The sequence below is a fragment of the Meles meles genome, chromosome 6 (genome assembly GCF_922984935.1).
Source record: "Meles meles chromosome 6, mMelMel3.1 paternal haplotype, whole genome shotgun sequence".
Taxonomy (NCBI): domain Eukaryota; kingdom Metazoa; phylum Chordata; class Mammalia; order Carnivora; family Mustelidae; genus Meles; species Meles meles.
The window spans coordinates 35,152,964-35,171,798 of NC_060071.1; the positions used below are offsets into that span (position 1 = coordinate 35,152,964).

Here is an 18,835-nt window from a genome sequence, read left to right on the forward strand (position 1 = left end):
GCACCTGTGTCTCATAAAGGCATATACACGCCTATATAAAAGTACCCACTGAACAAGGAGGCAGAAAAAGGGCAAAGTGTCCAGGACTAAGGGAAAAGGCAAACTGCAGCTGAAAAAGGAGGGATGATGTGGCTCAGTGTTGTTCAAGGGCCTTGCTAAAAAAACTAGACAAATACCTATACATTTTTATTTGCTCTGGTTCTGCTGAAAGGGACAGGTCTCTAAAAGCCACTGGGCCGGGGTGGAGCTGGGGAAGCACTCCCGGAGACCTCCTGCCTTACAGTGATAGCAGCAGTGTAATACACTGAAGTTAAAGCTCACAGATTTAAGCCAGACACACCCCCATATCTGTGGTCTTCCAGTTCAACTAATCTGCCTACAGTTAGTACCTAGCTTCTCCCAGTCTTGTGGACTGTTGTTCTTACCATCTAAGTCACTTTCAAAAGTTTCAGCAGACAGCCAGTCAGTAGCCGGGCCGGTACCGTTGACTGTTAGGGCAGCCACTCGGAAATTATACTCAGTCCCCCGATCAAGACCTGAGACCAAACGACAAAAACAAACAAACAAAAAACAAAAAACAGAAAAAAAAGACAAGCTGAAATAAGATTTCAGAAAACAAAAGATTAACACCTTCTCATTAAGTATATCATCCGCCAAGTCAGCACACAGCTACTATCTTGATAAAATTTCAGTTAGTTAACAGAGCACAAACAATCCATCAGCACAGCACAGAGGAGCTCTCAGGTCCCCAGTAGAGGCTGAAGCCCACATCAACAGGAAAACCAATGAGCAGAGTTCCCAGGAGATTACAGATCCACCCCCACCTTTTTTTTTTATTTTCAGCGTAACAGTATTCATTGTTTTTGCACCACACCCAGTGCTCCATGCAATACGTGCCCTCTCTATTACCCACTACCTGGTTCCCCCAACCTCCCACCCCCGCCCCTTCAAAACCCTCAGGTTGTTTTTCAGAGTCCATAATCTCTCATGGTTCATCTCCCCTTCCAATTTCCCTCAACTCCCTTCTCCTCTCCATCTCCCCATGTCCTCCATGTTTTTTGTTATGCTCCACAAACAAGTGAAAACATATGATACTTGACTTTCTCTGTTGACTTATTTCACTCAGCATAATCTCTTCCAGTCCCGTCCATGTTGCTACAAAAGTTGGGTATTCATCCTTTCTGATGGAGGCATAATACTCCACCGTGTATATGGACCACATCTTTCTTATCCATTCGTCTGTTGAAGGGCATCTTGGTTCTTTCCACAGTTTGGTGACCGTGGCCATTGCTCCTATAAACACCCCCCCCCCATTTTCTTAAGAGCTTGAAGTCCCCTCAGAGATCATTTAATGTAATCTCTTCATTTTGTTACTAAGGAAGCTAATGTCAAAAAGAGGTCGAGGATAATGAAAGAGTCATAACAAAGGAACAAAGTCAGTTTGTCTCAGAAGACACCCAAGACCGGAAAAGAATTAAAAGCTGTAAATCCTGCTGGGTTACCTTACCTCTGTTCTCTGAGCCACTCCGTAACAAGAACAGAACAATTTTAAACACCAAATATGGTCTACAAATCTACTGCAAAATAGCCTACCTGCCCGTAAATATATATAATAAGTAAAAGAGGAATAAAACCTTTCTTCTACGCAGTTTTTCACAGTATTATCAGTAATAAATTTACCAGTGTATTGAAGGCAACAAAATCCACATGTGAAAGTCTACCCTACAAAGTAGGGCAACAGCCAATAATACAGTCAGCTACTCAGATATTCATGCAACCAGTTTTTATGTTAAAACACATAAAATCTACCATCTTAACTATTTTTCAGTGTACAGTTCACGTGTATACATCTTAGAGCACTGAAATACTAGATATCGCATTACATCTTACGAGGTTATGAGAAGTGATCCTACTTCTCCATATTGAAATATTGGGATATTTGGCCAGTAGCAATGCACAGAAGCTCTAAAGAGAGAACCACAGGGGCAGAGAGAATGTGGCCAGGATGCAGGATGGCTCAGTTACTGAACCCTGTCACATGGTGAGAGAAGAGATGGATCGTTCTGTTCTCAGAAGGACCATCCTGAAGCTGTCTGCCCATGAGAAAGCAACAAGCAAGGCAGAAGGAGAAGCAAAATGGCTGGACCCAAGTCAGTTTACCTGTCACCTTCCTGGATACACTGACCAGAAATGCCAGAGAGGGTTATGCATGTGTTTGTAACTGTAAACAGACAAATAATAGAGGCCACTGGCAAACATGGTTCCACTGAGGTCCTAAAAGAATTCAACCAACCAAATTACCATTCCCTCCCTTCTGGGGGAGTTACGGTGTAAGAGAGCAAGTGAGAGAGACTGAGCATGTGTGCACGCAAGTGTGAGCAAGAGATGCGTGTGTAGAGAGGCTAAGAGTTCCCTTCCCCCCAGGTAACCTACAGAGTTCATAGACTCAAATGAAGGCCCACAGTTCGTATTATAAAGATACAGCAGAATGTGTTAAGTGCTGTAAGTGGTGCGAAATGAAGAAACAACAATTACTTCTGGCTAGCACAGAGTCATGTAGTTTGTGGTTCAGGAAAAGATCCTCGTAATCCACATTGCTCTCTGATACTGATCAGGTTAATGCTTCAAGAGAGCAAAGATGTCCATTTTTGCTCACCATTGTATACCTCATGCGAGCACATACTAATACGAGTTCAATACAGTCTGTTAAGCAAATGAATCTAAATATGATTTTAAAATGCAATGATTTTCTCCATAAAGAAAAAGCTATTTTCACATTGAAGGTGATTATTTTGCTTACACATCAAACATTTCATTGAGAAAAATGAACAGTCCCCTGTGGGGGGCAAGTAATGCGTAAAATATTTCTATGCAATTACAGTGAAGTTATCAGCTCAAAACAGACTTTATAACTGTTGTAAGATATTTATGAAATAGTATATATAACATGTATATGAAACAGTCTCCTTATGGTCCAGAACTATATTGTTTTCACATTATTAGCAACAAAGACAGTGCCTGGTATACAGTAAATATCTACTACTAAGTATTCAAAATAAAGACTTGCGGATGGGAAATGTTATCCATATTTGGAGTCAAATCAGCAACTGCTTTTTTAAATTTTCAATTAGCCAACATACAGTACCTCATTAGTTTTGGATGTAGTGTTCAACGATTCATTAGTTGTGTATAACACCCAGTGCTCATCACGACATGTGCCCCCCCTTGATAGCCATCACCTGGCTACCCCCTCCCCCTATGCCCCTCTCTTCTGTAACCCTCAGTTTGTTTCCTGGAGTTGAGTCTCTCACGGTAGCTGATTTTTAAGAACACCTGACTGTACTGTAACACTCCTTTAGTGAGATATCTCAGCAACACCACCACAACCATGCCTGCTTGTTGCAGCTTAGAGCTGTGGGGTTCATGTGAAGAAACTCAAGGACTGAAAGCTACCCCTGGAGACAAACATTCACCTATTTTGAAAGAAGCCAATCCCATCTTCGAGGTGAGGAGTAAGGAGAAAAGCTTGTGGGATTATTGGAGAACATGTTTTCACTGTCAAGAGACTCACTCAAGTCTTAGAAACTCATCCCATTACACTTTTAACCCTAGATGTTGGTCCTCTCAAAAACTTGGCCCCTGGAGGCATAAGAAAGTGGTTGATGTCAAGTTTCTCTACCAAGAAGGGGGCAATGTAAGGGAAGCTGAGAGCTCCCCAAGGGTGATGAAATTCATTCTCAAGGCTTAGATAATGAGGTCAATATCTCCAATTCTTGCAGTTTTCTTCTATTAGCTCTGTTAGAAACCCCCAAAATAATTTCTTAGCGGCATCTATCTTTATTCTTTACAAGCACAGTCCCAATATCCAAAGAGCAAAAAGCATTTCTTCTTCTTCCCCTGCTCCTCCTGCAAAGAAAACTGGCCCTTGCAGAGCCAAGTCTACTCCCCCTACTGGGGGAAGACGATGCGGCTCTTCTGTCATCTAAAGAAAAAGCCCGTGATGGAGATGGAGATGCAGTAGGGCCCACTGTTACCACGGTGACCACTTGCTCTGCTGCACACAAAGGGAAAACTATACAAAAGTAGCTATCCTGGACAGAATTCTCTAAACCTTTACCATGTAGCAAGTAGTAGCAAGTGTAAGAAAGATTACTGCACTGCTATAGCTATTCGCAAATGTTTCAGGCCATATACACATACAGAAGTGGTATCAGTGTTAAAAAATCATTTTGTAGACTTCTGCTACCAGCTACATTGAGGAGATTTTTGGCTTTTGTTTTACCTTGTTTTGAGATGGCAAAAAACCAATACAGAGACTTAGGGTGGTTCAACTTACTATTTCTTGACTTTACAATGGTACAAAAGCAATATGCATGCAGGAGAAACTGTACTTCAGATTCTGAATTGTGACTTTCTCCCACCCAGGCTAGTGATAGGAGACATAATCCTCTCTTGTGGTGCCTGGCAGGGACAGTGACAGCTCCCAGTCGGCCTTGAGATCACGAGGGTAAACTCCTTATATACTTAAAACACTGTGTTTCATTCTCAGTACAGTATTCAATAAAATACATGAGATATCCAATAAGTTCTTACAAAATGGGCTTTGTGTTAGATGGTTTTCCCAACTGCAGGCTGATGTAAGTATTCTGAGCATGTTTAAGGTATTCTAGACTAAGCTATGATTTTGGTAGGTTAGGTGTGTTAAATGTATTTTTGAGTTAGGATATTTTCAAATTTTGATGGGTTTATTGGGACATAACCCCAGTGTAAGTTGAGGAACATCTGCGTGTGTGTGTGTGTGTATATATATATATATACTAAAAAAAGAAAATATGGGAAATACAGAAAACCACAAGTAAAGAAATAAAACTCAAACACAATCTCAATAGAGATGAGAGAACCTACAAGATTGTGTTCCATTAATTTTTATCAAGTCAGAAGTAGACTGAACCATTACAAATTGTTTTGAACTGTTTTCACTTCAAGTCAACTGCTCAGAGTAGTCATTAGACTAGCATAACTCAATGCCTAAGAAAGATGCCATCTCATATCTTCAGCCATACGCAAGGCAGCTTACCTTCAATCAGTTGAGATGACTGTGTCCCAGGTACCAAGGTCTCAGTGACATCACTCTTTCGGGAGGCCTTCCGGTAGCGAATCTTGTAGCCAGTAATCTGACCATTTTGTGTGGCTGGAGGAGGAGGCTGCCAGTGAATCACAATACTCTAGGAAAGACAAGATTACAGGGAAAAGACTGAATATAACAAAAGCTTGGTCCTGTTTTATAAATCATTATCCTGAATTCACTGACATAAAAGTAGCAGGGTACTCAGACAGAGTTTTAATTAGGGATCACTCAAAATTCTTTTTAATTTTAAAATCCTCAATGATCAAATGGGAAGATTACATTTGCAGGCAGTATGCTCTGGGCCCTTATTCTCCTGGGTATTTAGACATTAGGCAAAAGACTCAGAAAAGCTTTCAGAAGGAGAGTATGAGGTCAGAGGCACATAGATTAGAAGTAAACTATTATTAGGTATAAGGTTCTCTTCTATCTCTATTGTGGAATGGTTCAAATTAGATAATTTCTGCCTAAAACTCTTCAAGAAAGGAATCATTAATTAATAGCTGGTTTTTAATTAAAGGACAAGGATTCCCATGGTACTTTTTGAAAAGACTGAGTGTCTCAGTTGTCAATGTAGTCCAGAAGTGGCTCTGGGCCTTTGAGAGGTACACGTGGTCTTCAGTGTACAAGGGACTTGGCTAGGAGGGAGTCTGAGCCTAGGCACCATTCTGATGGATGTCTACCTTCACTTCACAGTGGGCTCATCTCACAGTGCTAAGGGGCTATGGTATCATAAACAACTTACTTCTTTCCATCTTATCACCAGTGTTCTGAACTGCTAAGATCTATAATGTCAGAATCTGAAAAACCACAATGTATCTGCAGAAAGACTAAAGTAATCTTGGCATCAGAGAAAGGCAGTAGAGTTAAACAGAAAACACAGAGTCAGTTTCTAAGTCCAGCTTTACTGGCAGGGGTAATATCTATGATACCTTATTTCTCTGCGTGATCATGATTCTGCTGATGTCGAATTTCCCTCTCCATAAGCCTGTCTGAGACTTAACAGTATGCCAGTAAAAATGAATAGCAATACAAAGTTTACCTTTGAATTTCTTACTTCTAAGGACAGATTCTGAGGAGCAGCACTGGGAACTGGACAGGAAAAAAAAAGAAAAAAATTTTTTTCAGTCACTCACATTATCACCCCAACATGTGATATTCCTGGCTAGACTTTACACAAATGTTCATCTCAAACACTAATTATGCAATCCGAAGGTCGAAAGCTAGCTGCCAATGCCTCTCATGTTGGTTACAGTCTGTGGATAAGGTGTGGCCACATTTGATTCACTTAAAAAAAGAGAGACATTCTCATAAAGGCACCCATATCCAGGTCAGGTACTTACTTCAAAGTCAGAAACTTTCGGAAGTCAGATACTTATTTCAAAGATATGACAGTAACTCTAGACTTTTCTAGAACCCAGATACATTCTGAACCTTCAACATATTCTTTTGAATATTCTTGTTGATAGCATATCTTTATCTTGGGGAAGAGCTACAAATTTTCTAAAAATAGCTCTAATGAATACAGCAAGTCAACATACTGGGTAATGCTGTCATGAGTCCACAATACGAGGTACATAAATCAGTAAGCGCTGCATTCCCTAACCTGGTTTTGAAGGCAATTCCCATTAGAATAAAGAGGTATTTACAATGACAGCTTCAGTAAAGGGACGATTTGACTTCCCAAGGCCACTTTTATAGCAGGGAGCACTCATTTCAGTATGAGAAGTTTGGGAGTACTGGTTGAACAAACAGCTGCATTACTTTAGTTTCTCACATATGAGAACACAAGACAGGGCTATCTCAAATTTTATGATCCACACACCTTCTAGCATCCCTCTTTGTAGTAACTATAGCAAGCAAAACAAAATGTCAGTAAACCTGATTAATTTCCCCTCCACTCACATGTTGACTTTAACTCTTTTTTCCTAGTCCATCCATGGAAACTTCTCTCTCCTTTTCTCTGACATCTGGCGACCAGATATTGACTAAGTGCCCACTGCGCTATCTGCTTCTGGAGGACAGAGACTGTGTCTTGCTCATTGTTGTATCTTGTGCTATCATAGAGCATCAGGCCTCAACCCAGAGATTCAGGAACAGAGGATCTGGAGTAGGACTTATGCAGCTGTGTTTTGAAAAAAGTCTATGAATGGTTCCAGTTCAGAACCTCTGACTTAGCTGCAGAGGCAGCCGACATAGGCTGTTGCTGGTGTCTTCATCATCATCATAGCTAAGACATGCTGCATGCTCCTAAATGGCAGGTACTTAATCCTTACAACAATTCCATGAAGGAGTTTCGATAATTATTCCCATTTTATAGATGAGAAAACTATAAAGGAGGTTCAGGGCAGTGAAGCTGACTGAGCTATTTGTTTCAGCTAATGGAGGAACCAAGATTTGTCGTACTCTACAGAACTGCCGTAACCACCATGCTAAGACGGACTCAGATCCCCTGACAGGCACTGCAGCCAGCATGCCAACCCACTTAGTACAGCTAGGACTGGTTCAGGTATAGATTTTAAAACATACATTAAACATTTTTTCCCTCAACTTTTCTCAAAAGTCTTGGCCAAATGGCTTATGCAGCTAGCTAACCAAACTATAGTTTGTATTTATTTTTCCCAACACTTAATCCTGCAAAATGTCAAGCACACAGAAAAGAGTGGCAAGAGTAAGACAATGACTTCTACATATTCTTATCCTGGATTCACGAATTGTTTATGTCCTGGCACATCTGCTTTTTTTCCTTCACATTATTTAGACACACATATTTATGTGTCTACATACTAGTTATGAATCATCTGAAAGATAGCTGCAGTCGTTATCATTCTTCACTCCTTAATACTATAGTATATATTCCTAAGAACAAGGACATTCTCCGACAAAACTAACAAAACAATCACATTCAGAAAATTTAATCTTAGTATAAAATATTACTTAGAAATCAGCTGCATTTCTATATACTAGCAGGAAGATTAATTAAGAAAACAATCTCATTTACAGTTGCTGCAAAAACAATAAAATACCTAGGAATAAACTTAGCCAAGGAGGTGAAACACGTGTACTCTACAAACTATAAAACACTGATGAGAGAAACTGAAGATGACACAAACAAATGGAAAGACATTCCATGCTCATGGATTGGAAGAACAAATATTGTTAAAATGTCCCTACAACCCTAAGCAAGCTACAGATTTACTACAATCCCTAACAAAATACATCATTTTTCACAGAACTAGAACAAATCATCCTAAAATTTGACCCCGAAGACCAAAGCAATCCCGAAAAAGAAGAACAAAACTGCAGGTATCATAATCCTAGATTTCAAAATATCCTAGAAAGCTGTAGTAATCAAGACAGTATGGTACTGGCACAGAAAAAGACACATAGATCAAAAGAACAGAATAGAGAGCCTCAAACTAAACACACAATTTATATGGTCAACTAATCTTTGACAAAGGAGGTGAGACTATGCAATGGGAAAGAAAACCAACATCTTCAACTTCCCAAATGGTTTTGGGAGAACTGGACAGCTGCATGCAAAAGAATGAAACCGGAGCACTTCCTCACACCACACACAAAAATAGAACCAAACTGGATAAAAGACCTAAATGTGAGACCTGGAGCCACAGAAATCTTAGAGGAGAGCATAGGCAGTGATTTCTGACATTGGCCACAGCAACATTTTTCTAGATATGTCTCCCAAGGCAAGGGAAACAAAAGTGAAAATAAACTACTGGGACTACATCAAAATAAAAACTTCTGCACAGCAAAGCCAACAATCAACAATACTAAAAGGCAACCTATTGAATGGGAAAAGATATTTGCAAATGACATATCCAATGAAGGGTTAGTATCCAAAACATATAAAGAATTTATACAACTCAACACCAAAACCCCAAATAACCCAATGAAAAATGGCAGAAAACATGAACAGACATTTCTCTAAAGAAGACACACAGATGGCCAGGAAACACACGAAAAGATGCTCAACATCACTAATCATGAGGGAAATACAAATCAAAACCACAGTGAGATAACACCTCACATCAGTCAGAATGGCTAAAATGAAAACCAGAAGAAACAACTGTTGACAAGGATGTGGAGAAAAGCAACACCCGTGTACACTTGATGGGAATGCAAACTGGTGTAGCCACTGGGAAAAACAGCATGGAGGTTCCTCAAAAACTTAAAAATAGAATTACCATATGATCTAGTAATTCTACTACTGGATATTTACCCAAAGAATAAAAAAAATTAATTCAAATAGATACATGCATCCCTATGTTTACTGCAGCATTATTTATAATAGCCAAACCATGGAAGCAGCCCAAGTGTCCACAGATAGATTAATGGATAAAGATCTGGTATGTGTACACACACCCCCTACACACACAATGGACTACTACTCAGCCATAAAAAAAGAATGAAATCTTGCTATTGTAACAACATGGATTGATCTGGAGCGTACAATGCTAATAAATGAAATAAATCAGAGAAAAAGAGAAATACCACATGATTTCACTCATGTTAAATTTAAAAAATGAACAAAGAAAGAGACAAACAAAAAACCCCCAGAGTCTTAAATATGAAGAACAAACTGGTGGTTACCAGAAGGGAGACAGGCGGGGGATGGGTGAAGCAGGTGAAGGGGATTGAGAGCACACTTATCATGGTGAGCAGTGAGCAATGTATGGAAGTGCTGAATCACCATATTGTATACACCTGAAACTAATATAACACTGTGGTAACTATACTGGAATTACAATTTTTTTAAATGTCAAAATTTTTAAAAATTAGATAACAAAACTAGTAACATACCTAATATTTAAAACTGCCTAACAGTACATCTGCCCAACATTAAGTAATACTATCCTTGATAGCTAATTTTACCCCCAGATCTAGAAGCCAGTCAAAGATAATACATGTTTTATTTCATGTGTCTTTATTTTTCTTTAACCTAGACTCTAGAATGAAAATCTCCCATTTTTTCTCTAAATTGTTCTTTTACTTTTTTATTGCCCCCCCCCTTACTGGTTTTCTTTCATGAGACTAATATTTTTTAAGAAGCCAGGCCAGTTTATTTATTTTTTTTATAGAACTTCCCTGTTAGACATATCCAAACTGAGGAAAAGTCTACAAATAACACTTACAGGCCTGAATTCTTGAAAAATATTACAACTTTCAGGAAACAGTATATGTATTTATTAACTGCAATAAACACTGTTACTTTCTGTTCTACTACAGATAATATATTTTTTTTAAATGCTGGTCTTAAAGATACCAGCGTAGGGCTCTCTGCCCACCACATGAGGACTCAGGTGGAGAAGGTCACAGACATGGTGGCTGTCAGGATGGAAAAGCTGATGATCAAACCTGCAGGTCTGACACGTGCATCTGTAACTGCGCTTGCGGCTACAGAAGAAGAATACAAAAAGCAGCTAGTAAAGCCAGAGCAGCTCCCCACACGGACTGCACCACCTCTGCAGTTTAAACATGTCGAAGAGCAGCCTGGTCATTTACAAATGGGTTTAGCATCCACCTGCACTACAACTGGTCATTATATTGGCTGGTGCAATAGTGCTTATGTGTTTGTGAAAAATGGAATAATGGATACAGTTCAATTTGGAAAAGATGCATATATCTATCTGAAGGATCCACCTCAAGATTTTCTCCCAAAACTTAAAGAGATTACAGTTTCAGGGTTGGCAGGTGTGGTTTCAGCAAGAAAAGGTTCTAGGTTTAAGAAAACTGCTTATCCACTGGGACTGGCCTCTTTAGAAGCAACTGTTTGCTACCTGGTTCAGTCAGTAATAATTGCAAAGGTACCTGGGAAAAAGGCATATACTACAAGCCAGCAAATTTATGAAGCAGTTAAATCACTGTGGACAAAAATCAACAAAGAGTCATTTCCTAAACCTAAAGAAAAATCAAAGCTAGGAAATTCTGCTGCAACAGAACTACCTGCCAAAACAACAGACAGCTGAAATACTCAGTGCCCTTGCACACGGAACTCAGCTCCAAAACAAAGTCACAATCAGAATCCACCTCTCAAAAGTATATATGTCATTTCAATGTGAACAAAGTTGTTTTGTTGTTCTGGGTTCGTTTGTTTTTGTTTTTTTGTCATAAAGCCATGAACTTCTTCGCATGGCATGTGTCAGTAAGACCTTATTCCAAGCCTGGCATCTTTTACTGCTTTTGCTTGAAGCTTTTTTACTCTCTGCTTTCTGGTGATCCATTGCTTTTTCCAACCCTTGTTTGGTTTTATGATTGCCTCTCAAACATGTTTGTGTTTAGGACTGAATTTGAAAGTCATTCCCCTCTTTGTCTTCTTTTTCCTGTTCTGTAACGAGAAATTTAGTGACTTCAGAAAATGTAGAGCTTGTACTGTAATAAAAACGTGGCAGAAGTCAAAAAAAAAAAAAAAAAAAAAAGAATCCACCTCTGGGGCTACACAGTTTCTGCCTGACCCCAGCTCATGGATCCCGGCAGTCCCATCCAGAAGATGTAGATACATGCAGCACTAGGAGCTGAAATACTCTGCGTAGAGAACGGCAACATGTATGAAGTTGAAAACAGTGATGAAAAAATCATGTAAAGGGTAACTGATACAGAGTATAACTTTTTTTCCGGGGTATAACTTTTAAACAAAGGTTTTCTCTCATTTCTTCTAATATAATGTACAGTTTGACCAATCACACATAAGAGATTAAAACACAAACTGTGAATTTAATCCAAACAATATTAAATGACTGATGAAGAAGCCGAAGTATTGGGATGCATTTAATGATTTTTAGGGGTGTTTATGAAAAAATAGAGTAAATATATAAACACTGATGAAATATGTATGTGTGTATTTATACAGATACACGTATTTGCTTTAGCTTTTTCAAATTAATGTCAGCTAAATTAGAACGGTGTGTAGAAGGATGTGTTTCCACTCCCCCTCTTTCATTCCCCAGAGCTGGAATAAAACATCCATTATTTTATGACAAAAAAAAATACAAATGTAGTGATCCCAAGGGCCACCTGTACCCTAATATTTATAGCAGCAACGTCCACAATAGCCAAACTGTGGAAAGAAGTCCATTGACAGGTGAATGGATAAAGAAGATGTGGTATATATACAATAGAATACTACTCAGCCATCAAAAAAAATGAAATTTTGCCATTTGCAACAAGTGGATGGAACTGGAGGGTATTATGCTAAGTGAGATAAGGCAGTCAGAGAAAGACAACTATCATATGATCTCACTTGTATGTGGAATTTAAGAAACAAAACAGAGGAGCATAGGGGAAGGGAGGGAAAAGTAAAACAAGATGAAATCAGAGAGGGAGACAAACCATAAGAGACTCTTTAATCAGAGGAAACAAACTGAGGGTTACTGGAGGGGAGAGGGGTTGGAGGGGTGGAGGTAACTGGGTGATGAGGACATGAAGGAGGGCACATGATGTAATGAGCACTGGGTGTTATAAAAGATTGATGAATCACTGACCTCTATTTCTAAAATGAATACATTATATGTTAATTAATTGAATTTAAGTTAAAAAATAGTAAAAAATAAAAACAGAAAATCCCAGTCTTGACCTACTCAATCCCCTTGGCAAGCTGTAGTTTGAAAAATACTGCTCTAGGTCATAGTTACATGAATACAACTTAGCTTAGAAATTCAGCCACAGGTAAGAAATGAAACTGTCACAAAATAGCAAGAAATTAAAAAGAGGTTATTTGGTATACAAATATGATTGATGAGGGTTTGTGTTATGAACAAGCAGTAAGATTTACTTATACAAAAGCTCCTACTAAAAATGAAAACATGAGAAACTATTCAGTACCAGGCACTACATGTCCTACCCTCTCTCAGTAAATCTTTTAAACCCAATGAAGTTGGTATTATCTACATTTTACGCATAAAGAGGCATGTTCAAACATGGTAAGCGACTAAAGTCCAGAAAAGGGGTAGAACTGGGATTTGAATGGAATCTTCTTGCTATCAAAGCCAATGACCTGACCAGGGCCCCCAAGCATGGTATGTGATCCAAAGAAGAAAGACTCACCGTCTGACAGAGTCCGAACAGCCACGTCCTCTGTGGACACTCCCGGACCATGTCTGTTGTAAGCCACCACTCGGAAACTATACTCCGTGTATTTTTTCAACCCATTAATGGTGTGGGAGTGACTTGAAACGTCAACATCCTTGGATAAAATAAAACAATTTACGTGCATACAACTCAAGCCAAAAGAAATGCTGCAAAATAAAGAATTAACTACACAAATTCTTCATTTGATACGATGCAGATTTTTATCCCTTTTAAGAAATTCTACTTAACAATCAAAGCAGATTAATGAGAAACACTCGCAATTTACTGAGAAATATTGCTTGATGTTTAGTGACCTTTCCTGATAAAAACTAGAGAATATAACCTGGTACAAAGAAATAGAGTCTGCTAACTTTATATTTCCTGTATACAACTTTTTTTATTCTGAGATATTTGGACAAGCAAGTATTGAGTTTGGGAAATAAATTTCAACTCTACTATTCCAATCAATGGACTGAAAAATGGCTTTGGTGGCACATTCGGTTAAGCATCCCACTCTTCATTTCAGCTCAGGGTGCTGGGATGGAGCTCTGCGCCAGGCTCCATGCTGGATGTGGAGCTTGTTTAAGATTCTCTCTCCCTCCTCCTCTGCTCCTCCCACTGTGCTCTCTCTCTAAAATAAATAAATAAATCTTACCAAAAACGGCTTCATCTTTTACCTGTTCTTTATCAGTCCCTTTTTCCATGTAGTACAATTTGTAATTCTGAATTTCCCCATTGCCAGACAATGGTGTTTCCCAGGTGACAGTGATGGAAGTCGGCGAAGCTGCGTAGGCCCGGATGTTAGGTGCTGGGCCAGGGAGCTGAACTAGAAAGAAAATTTTGAGACAGCAAGATATGAATGAAATTTACTGAACTCTTCAATCACCAGTCTCAGCAATAACGTCATATTGGCCATGTTTTTAAAAACAATAAAAATTGAGAAAACAACTGATCTGATTGAAGTGGTTTTAGGATAATATATAAATGCATGACTCAAATTATAACCAAAAACTATCTGTCAAGTATCTTAAATGTATTCAAAGGAATAAATAAACATTACAAAATTTTTCCTGTGGTTTATAAAAGCCTAGTTTTACAGCAGGACTGCAGCACGTAAAAGTAGCCATCACAAAAAGAGTCTTCAGAGGATTAAAGAGTACACTTACCATGATGAGCACTCAGTAATGTGTAGAACTGTTGAATTGCTCTATACACCTGAACCTAATGTAACACTGTATGCTACTTATACTGCAATTAAAGGAAAAACTTAAAAAAAAAGAGAGCCTTCTTTTGCCAGACAGTGTGGATACGGTGACAGACAGAGCCCCTGCCCACAAAGAATTCCCAGTCTAGAGGGAAGTCAGATATATAAATAGTTGCGAGAGTCACAAGTGCCAACAGATTTCATAATGACTGTAACGAAAACAGAAAGAGAATACCCGACTCAGCTTTGAGAAGGGAGTGTGTAGGCAAGGGAAGGACTGGGGAAGACTTCTGGGGAGCCAGAAGGAACAGCGTCCTCAGATACAAAGGGAAAAATTATTCCAGTCAATGGGTGGGATACGTGAGAAGACGGTGTAATGTGGTTCAGGGCAAATACTGAATGAATAAGGGAAGGAGAATGCGGAGAAGCAGGACACAGCCGGGTAACAAAGAGCCTCCAACATGCTGCTATGGAGCCTGCCTCATCCCTTGTAGGTGTCAGGTAATCACTGAACAGTTACGAGCAGGAGCATGCCATGGTCAGATTGTGTTTAGAAACGACATGTCAACGTATGTATGGAAGAAAACAGTAAGGGAGTAAGACTATAGAATAATGATTTTTAAAATAGCTACCATTTATTGAATGCTTACAATCAGCCCAGCTGAAAGTGCTTTACATGTATTTAAATTATGTCTTACGTAGTCTTCGCACTAACCCCCATGAGAGTGATACTATGATCATCCCAGTCTGCAGATGAGGCTGGCTAAGAACTGTTCTGTGTGATGGGCAAGTCAGTGGTGATGCCCGGAGCTGCACACCTTCTGACTCTAACACGTGGACTCAAGCCAACCAGGCAGGAGACACGACGCCCTCCGTGGGGTGTTTGTGACGGGAAGACTTGATGGCTTGTTCACTGACTGTCCGTCTTGCACTAACTCCTACAATAGCTCCCGGACCTTTTTACTGTATTCTTTTCATCTGACTGACGGAATGACAAGTTCCAGCCCCAATTTATACACAAATTCCAGAGGTTACCCATGTCTACACTTTGGTAGGCATTCTATATTTGAAAACCGTTTTTCTGGTGCCGGTGTTTCTGTAACAGAATCCATTAGATTTGAGGAGCAGGAAGAAAAAAAACCTAACAAAATGTAGAACAAACCAGCTTTTTTAAGGAACAGCACCACAGCTTGACAGTTTTGCTACCGAAGCAGAGAAACCTGAATGTGGTTATTCTGACAGTTGTTTGCTTTATTTAGTCATGAATCATGTTATTCACTCCATGTTGAGAGCATCATTTTGTGCAGCCTGACAGGTGGGATTTGTCACACTTCTGCTGCTACGGAAAACTTTCCTCTAAGTTATTAAAGAGGAAGGAAAACAAAACAATCCTCCGATTCCCTTGAAAATACATTCATATATTCATTGGATATACATAAGCAAACATGATCCTAAAAAGGCACTAAGAAATTCTTTCATTTCACCTGCAGAGTGGCATAATAAATGGAAAAAATTTTAAGTTGGTTTGTTCAGCTAAGTATGTAAAATATTTTCGGAGGGCTGCCTCCAACACTTACACCTCCCAGCCCAGGCTGAATACCTCCAGATGGAGTACACATCTCTTTCCTTTACCTCATCTTTTGCCAAGACATGTTTTAGCCACTTTCCATCTCTAAAATACTCTCAAGAGAATCAGGTCCCCCTTCCATCTACATTCTTATTTAGTCTCTTTCTTCTCATCAAACTCCTTGAAAAAATGACTGTGTTGCCTACTTTCCTTAGAATTACAGAGGTATAATATAAGGTAGATAGGATCAGAGGAAAAAGTCTAGAAGGCATCTGAGCCAGGTCTTAAAGAATCAATAAAATTTGAGTGTGTATCAGCAAAGTCCTATTGCCTAACATGATTTGCCACAGTTTGATGTGAATTAATTTGCTCTCCCTTAACCAATTCATAAGGTTCTTGACAGCAAGGAGCTGTACCTTCCGCACTGCCATGGTACACAAGCCTACAAAGAAGGTAGACCTTCGTATCATCTGCCTACATGTAGGACTGATGGACAGGTGAAAGACTTACCCTCAGGCTGTGTTTCTACTCGGAGTGGAGCTGAACTCTCTCCGGAGCCATGCTTATTTTGAGCCATAACTCTAAAGATGTACACAGTCGCTGGCATTAGGTTTTGAATGGTTACCTGCATTTCTCCTGGGCGACTGGTATTCTCAACACGTTCCCTTTGGACAAAGAGGGATATGGAAAGAAACAGCATTGATTAGGAATACTTCTAGAATGTGCAGTTTCATTTTCATTGCAATTCCTATAGATACAATGCCATATAAAAATCTTAACTCTTGACTCCGGGAAACAGACACAATTGAGTTAAAGGAGGTGGGTGGGGGGATGAGGGAGGTGAATGGGGGGATGGGGTAACTGGGTGATAGGCATTAAGGAGGGCATGTGATGTGATGGGCACTGGGTGTTATATGCAACTAATGAATCACTGAACATTGTATCAAAAACTACTGATGTACCGTATGTTGGCTAACATTGAATTTAAATTTAAAAAATCTTAACATTGAATTTAAATTTAAAAAATCTTAACATTGAATTTAAATTTAAAAAATCTTAATTTAAGTCAAATTAACTCTTCAGAAAGCAAGGCTTTGGGGGTGGAACTGTGCACAGAATACGGAGAGTAGCAAAGAGCAATATCACACATGTCTGATACCTTGCTGATGTCCTTGCTTAAACATCACTGACTTTCTGGTCATAACCACACCTTCCTTTCAGAGAAGGAACAAACAAGGGTCTTCTCATTGCCATTTCAAATGGGGAAGCTGGCCATCAATTCTGTAGGCTTTAGGAATCACTGAGTTTTAAGGAGTGATTTTTCAGGGAGACAGAGGTAATTACAAGCATGACCCAGTTTTCAAGGAAAATATCAAAGAATTCTGTGTATATTTTGGATAAAAGACTCAATAAAAACAAAGCTAGAGATTATTACTTTAAAAGCTGGGAACATTAGAAATTTAAATGATCCTAAAATAACCCAATCTATAAAAAAAAGCGAAACCTGATATTGATTTTTATAATTTATTTGTTAAGGCAAATACTCTTAGAATGATATCTAAATTGATTTGAAATGTTTAACAAATTTTATGACAAACAAGACAAAAGAATCTAGCAGTCTAGTGTTATGAACCGAAAAAATAAAAGCAGTTATCTGGCTTCTTTAAAAGCTTCCAGACTAACCTGGGATCTGAGAGTCCCACAACTGGGCCCATAATTACAGTCAGTCTATTATTGTACGTACTAGAATAAAAACCAGTTAATATTACACAAGAGTTTCAACAAATATTGTGGAAGAATTCATTTGTTTTAGACAAATCGCTGGCCTTTAAGAATTGATGATCATGTAAGGAGAGATTTGCATCTATCCTGACAGAGTAATAAAAAGGCCCAAAACTACTCTGTAGACAAAATTACTTGGAACTACATAATTTGCTGAATTAAAATTTTTTAAGATATTGGTAGTTTTCCCTGAAATCACTGATAAAATTTGTTTAGTTCTACATGAACTTATGCCAATTTGCCTGATTATATGTGAAATTTACATTTCAGAGATTTAAGTGTTTTTCAGTTGTTTCCTATAGTTTTTTAAATTACCTTATTTTTATTTAAAACAAACCCAACCAACAGTACCCACATCATCTTCATAGAGAGTGCGTGTTCCACCAGAGAAGAGTACTATGGCAACAGAAGTTATTGCTCAAAGGTCCTTGAGGTATTGACAGATATTTTCTCTTCAGCTAGCCCTCTAAGTCACAAGATTTAAAAGGGGGTATCAGCGGACTTCTTACACTCTGAAATTTCTGAGAGTTGCTCTGATGGCAACTGATTGCTGCCTAAAAGGAAGTATGGTATTTGACACTTCACCAAACTACAAGGTCTGTGTAGTAGCACAGAATAGGTCTGTTTTGCTCATTGTACATAACAGTTTAAACAAAAAGTTGAGACCATCTTGAGAAAGATATTGAGGGGTGCTATTTTACGTTAAACTGAAGTGTCTCAATCATATTCCCGTATTACAGCAGAACTTAGCAGAAAGCTCAGACACGGAAAGCAGTGTCACAGATATGTGAAGAATGCATGAATGGAAATTTGGCTTCTCTATGTAAACCTTGTATAGTAAAAATATCATGTACATCTTTTGTTCATTCTTATGTGAAAGGAAAAAAAAAACAGGAGAAATGAGTGAAGGGAATGAAAAACTTAGAACAGATTTCTATAGAAATCCTACAATTAAAAAGAATTGGTAATGCGTACGATTCCTTAAGATGGAAGAACAAATAGCCAGTACCTGCAAACACTTTAACTCTAGATTGGTCTGAGGTTCCAGAACCAAGAGCCTGTCTAGAAAAAA

At 38.8% G+C, this 18,835-nt stretch overlaps 1 protein-coding gene and 1 pseudogene across 9 annotated transcripts in view; one reads left to right on the top strand and one right to left on the bottom strand.

Annotated features, from left to right (window-relative positions):
• Window positions 1-18,835, bottom strand: part of NEO1 (neogenin 1) — a 237,244-nt gene that overhangs the window by 39,370 nt on the left and 179,039 nt on the right. For all 9 annotated transcript variants that reach the window (XM_046008203.1, XM_046008199.1, XM_046008201.1 and 6 more), the window contains 6 exons: window positions 16,492-16,646; window positions 13,888-14,036; window positions 13,187-13,325; window positions 6,168-6,217; window positions 5,078-5,225; window positions 426-536 (listed from right to left, as the gene is read on the bottom strand). In XM_046008203.1, coding sequence (XP_045864159.1) covers window positions 426-536; window positions 5,078-5,225; window positions 6,168-6,217; window positions 13,187-13,325; window positions 13,888-14,036; window positions 16,492-16,646 — 752 coding nt within the window. The remainder of the gene's footprint in view (window positions 1-425; window positions 537-5,077; window positions 5,226-6,167; window positions 6,218-13,186; window positions 13,326-13,887; window positions 14,037-16,491; window positions 16,647-18,835) is intronic.
• Window positions 10,435-11,662, top strand: LOC123943839 (annotated as a pseudogene).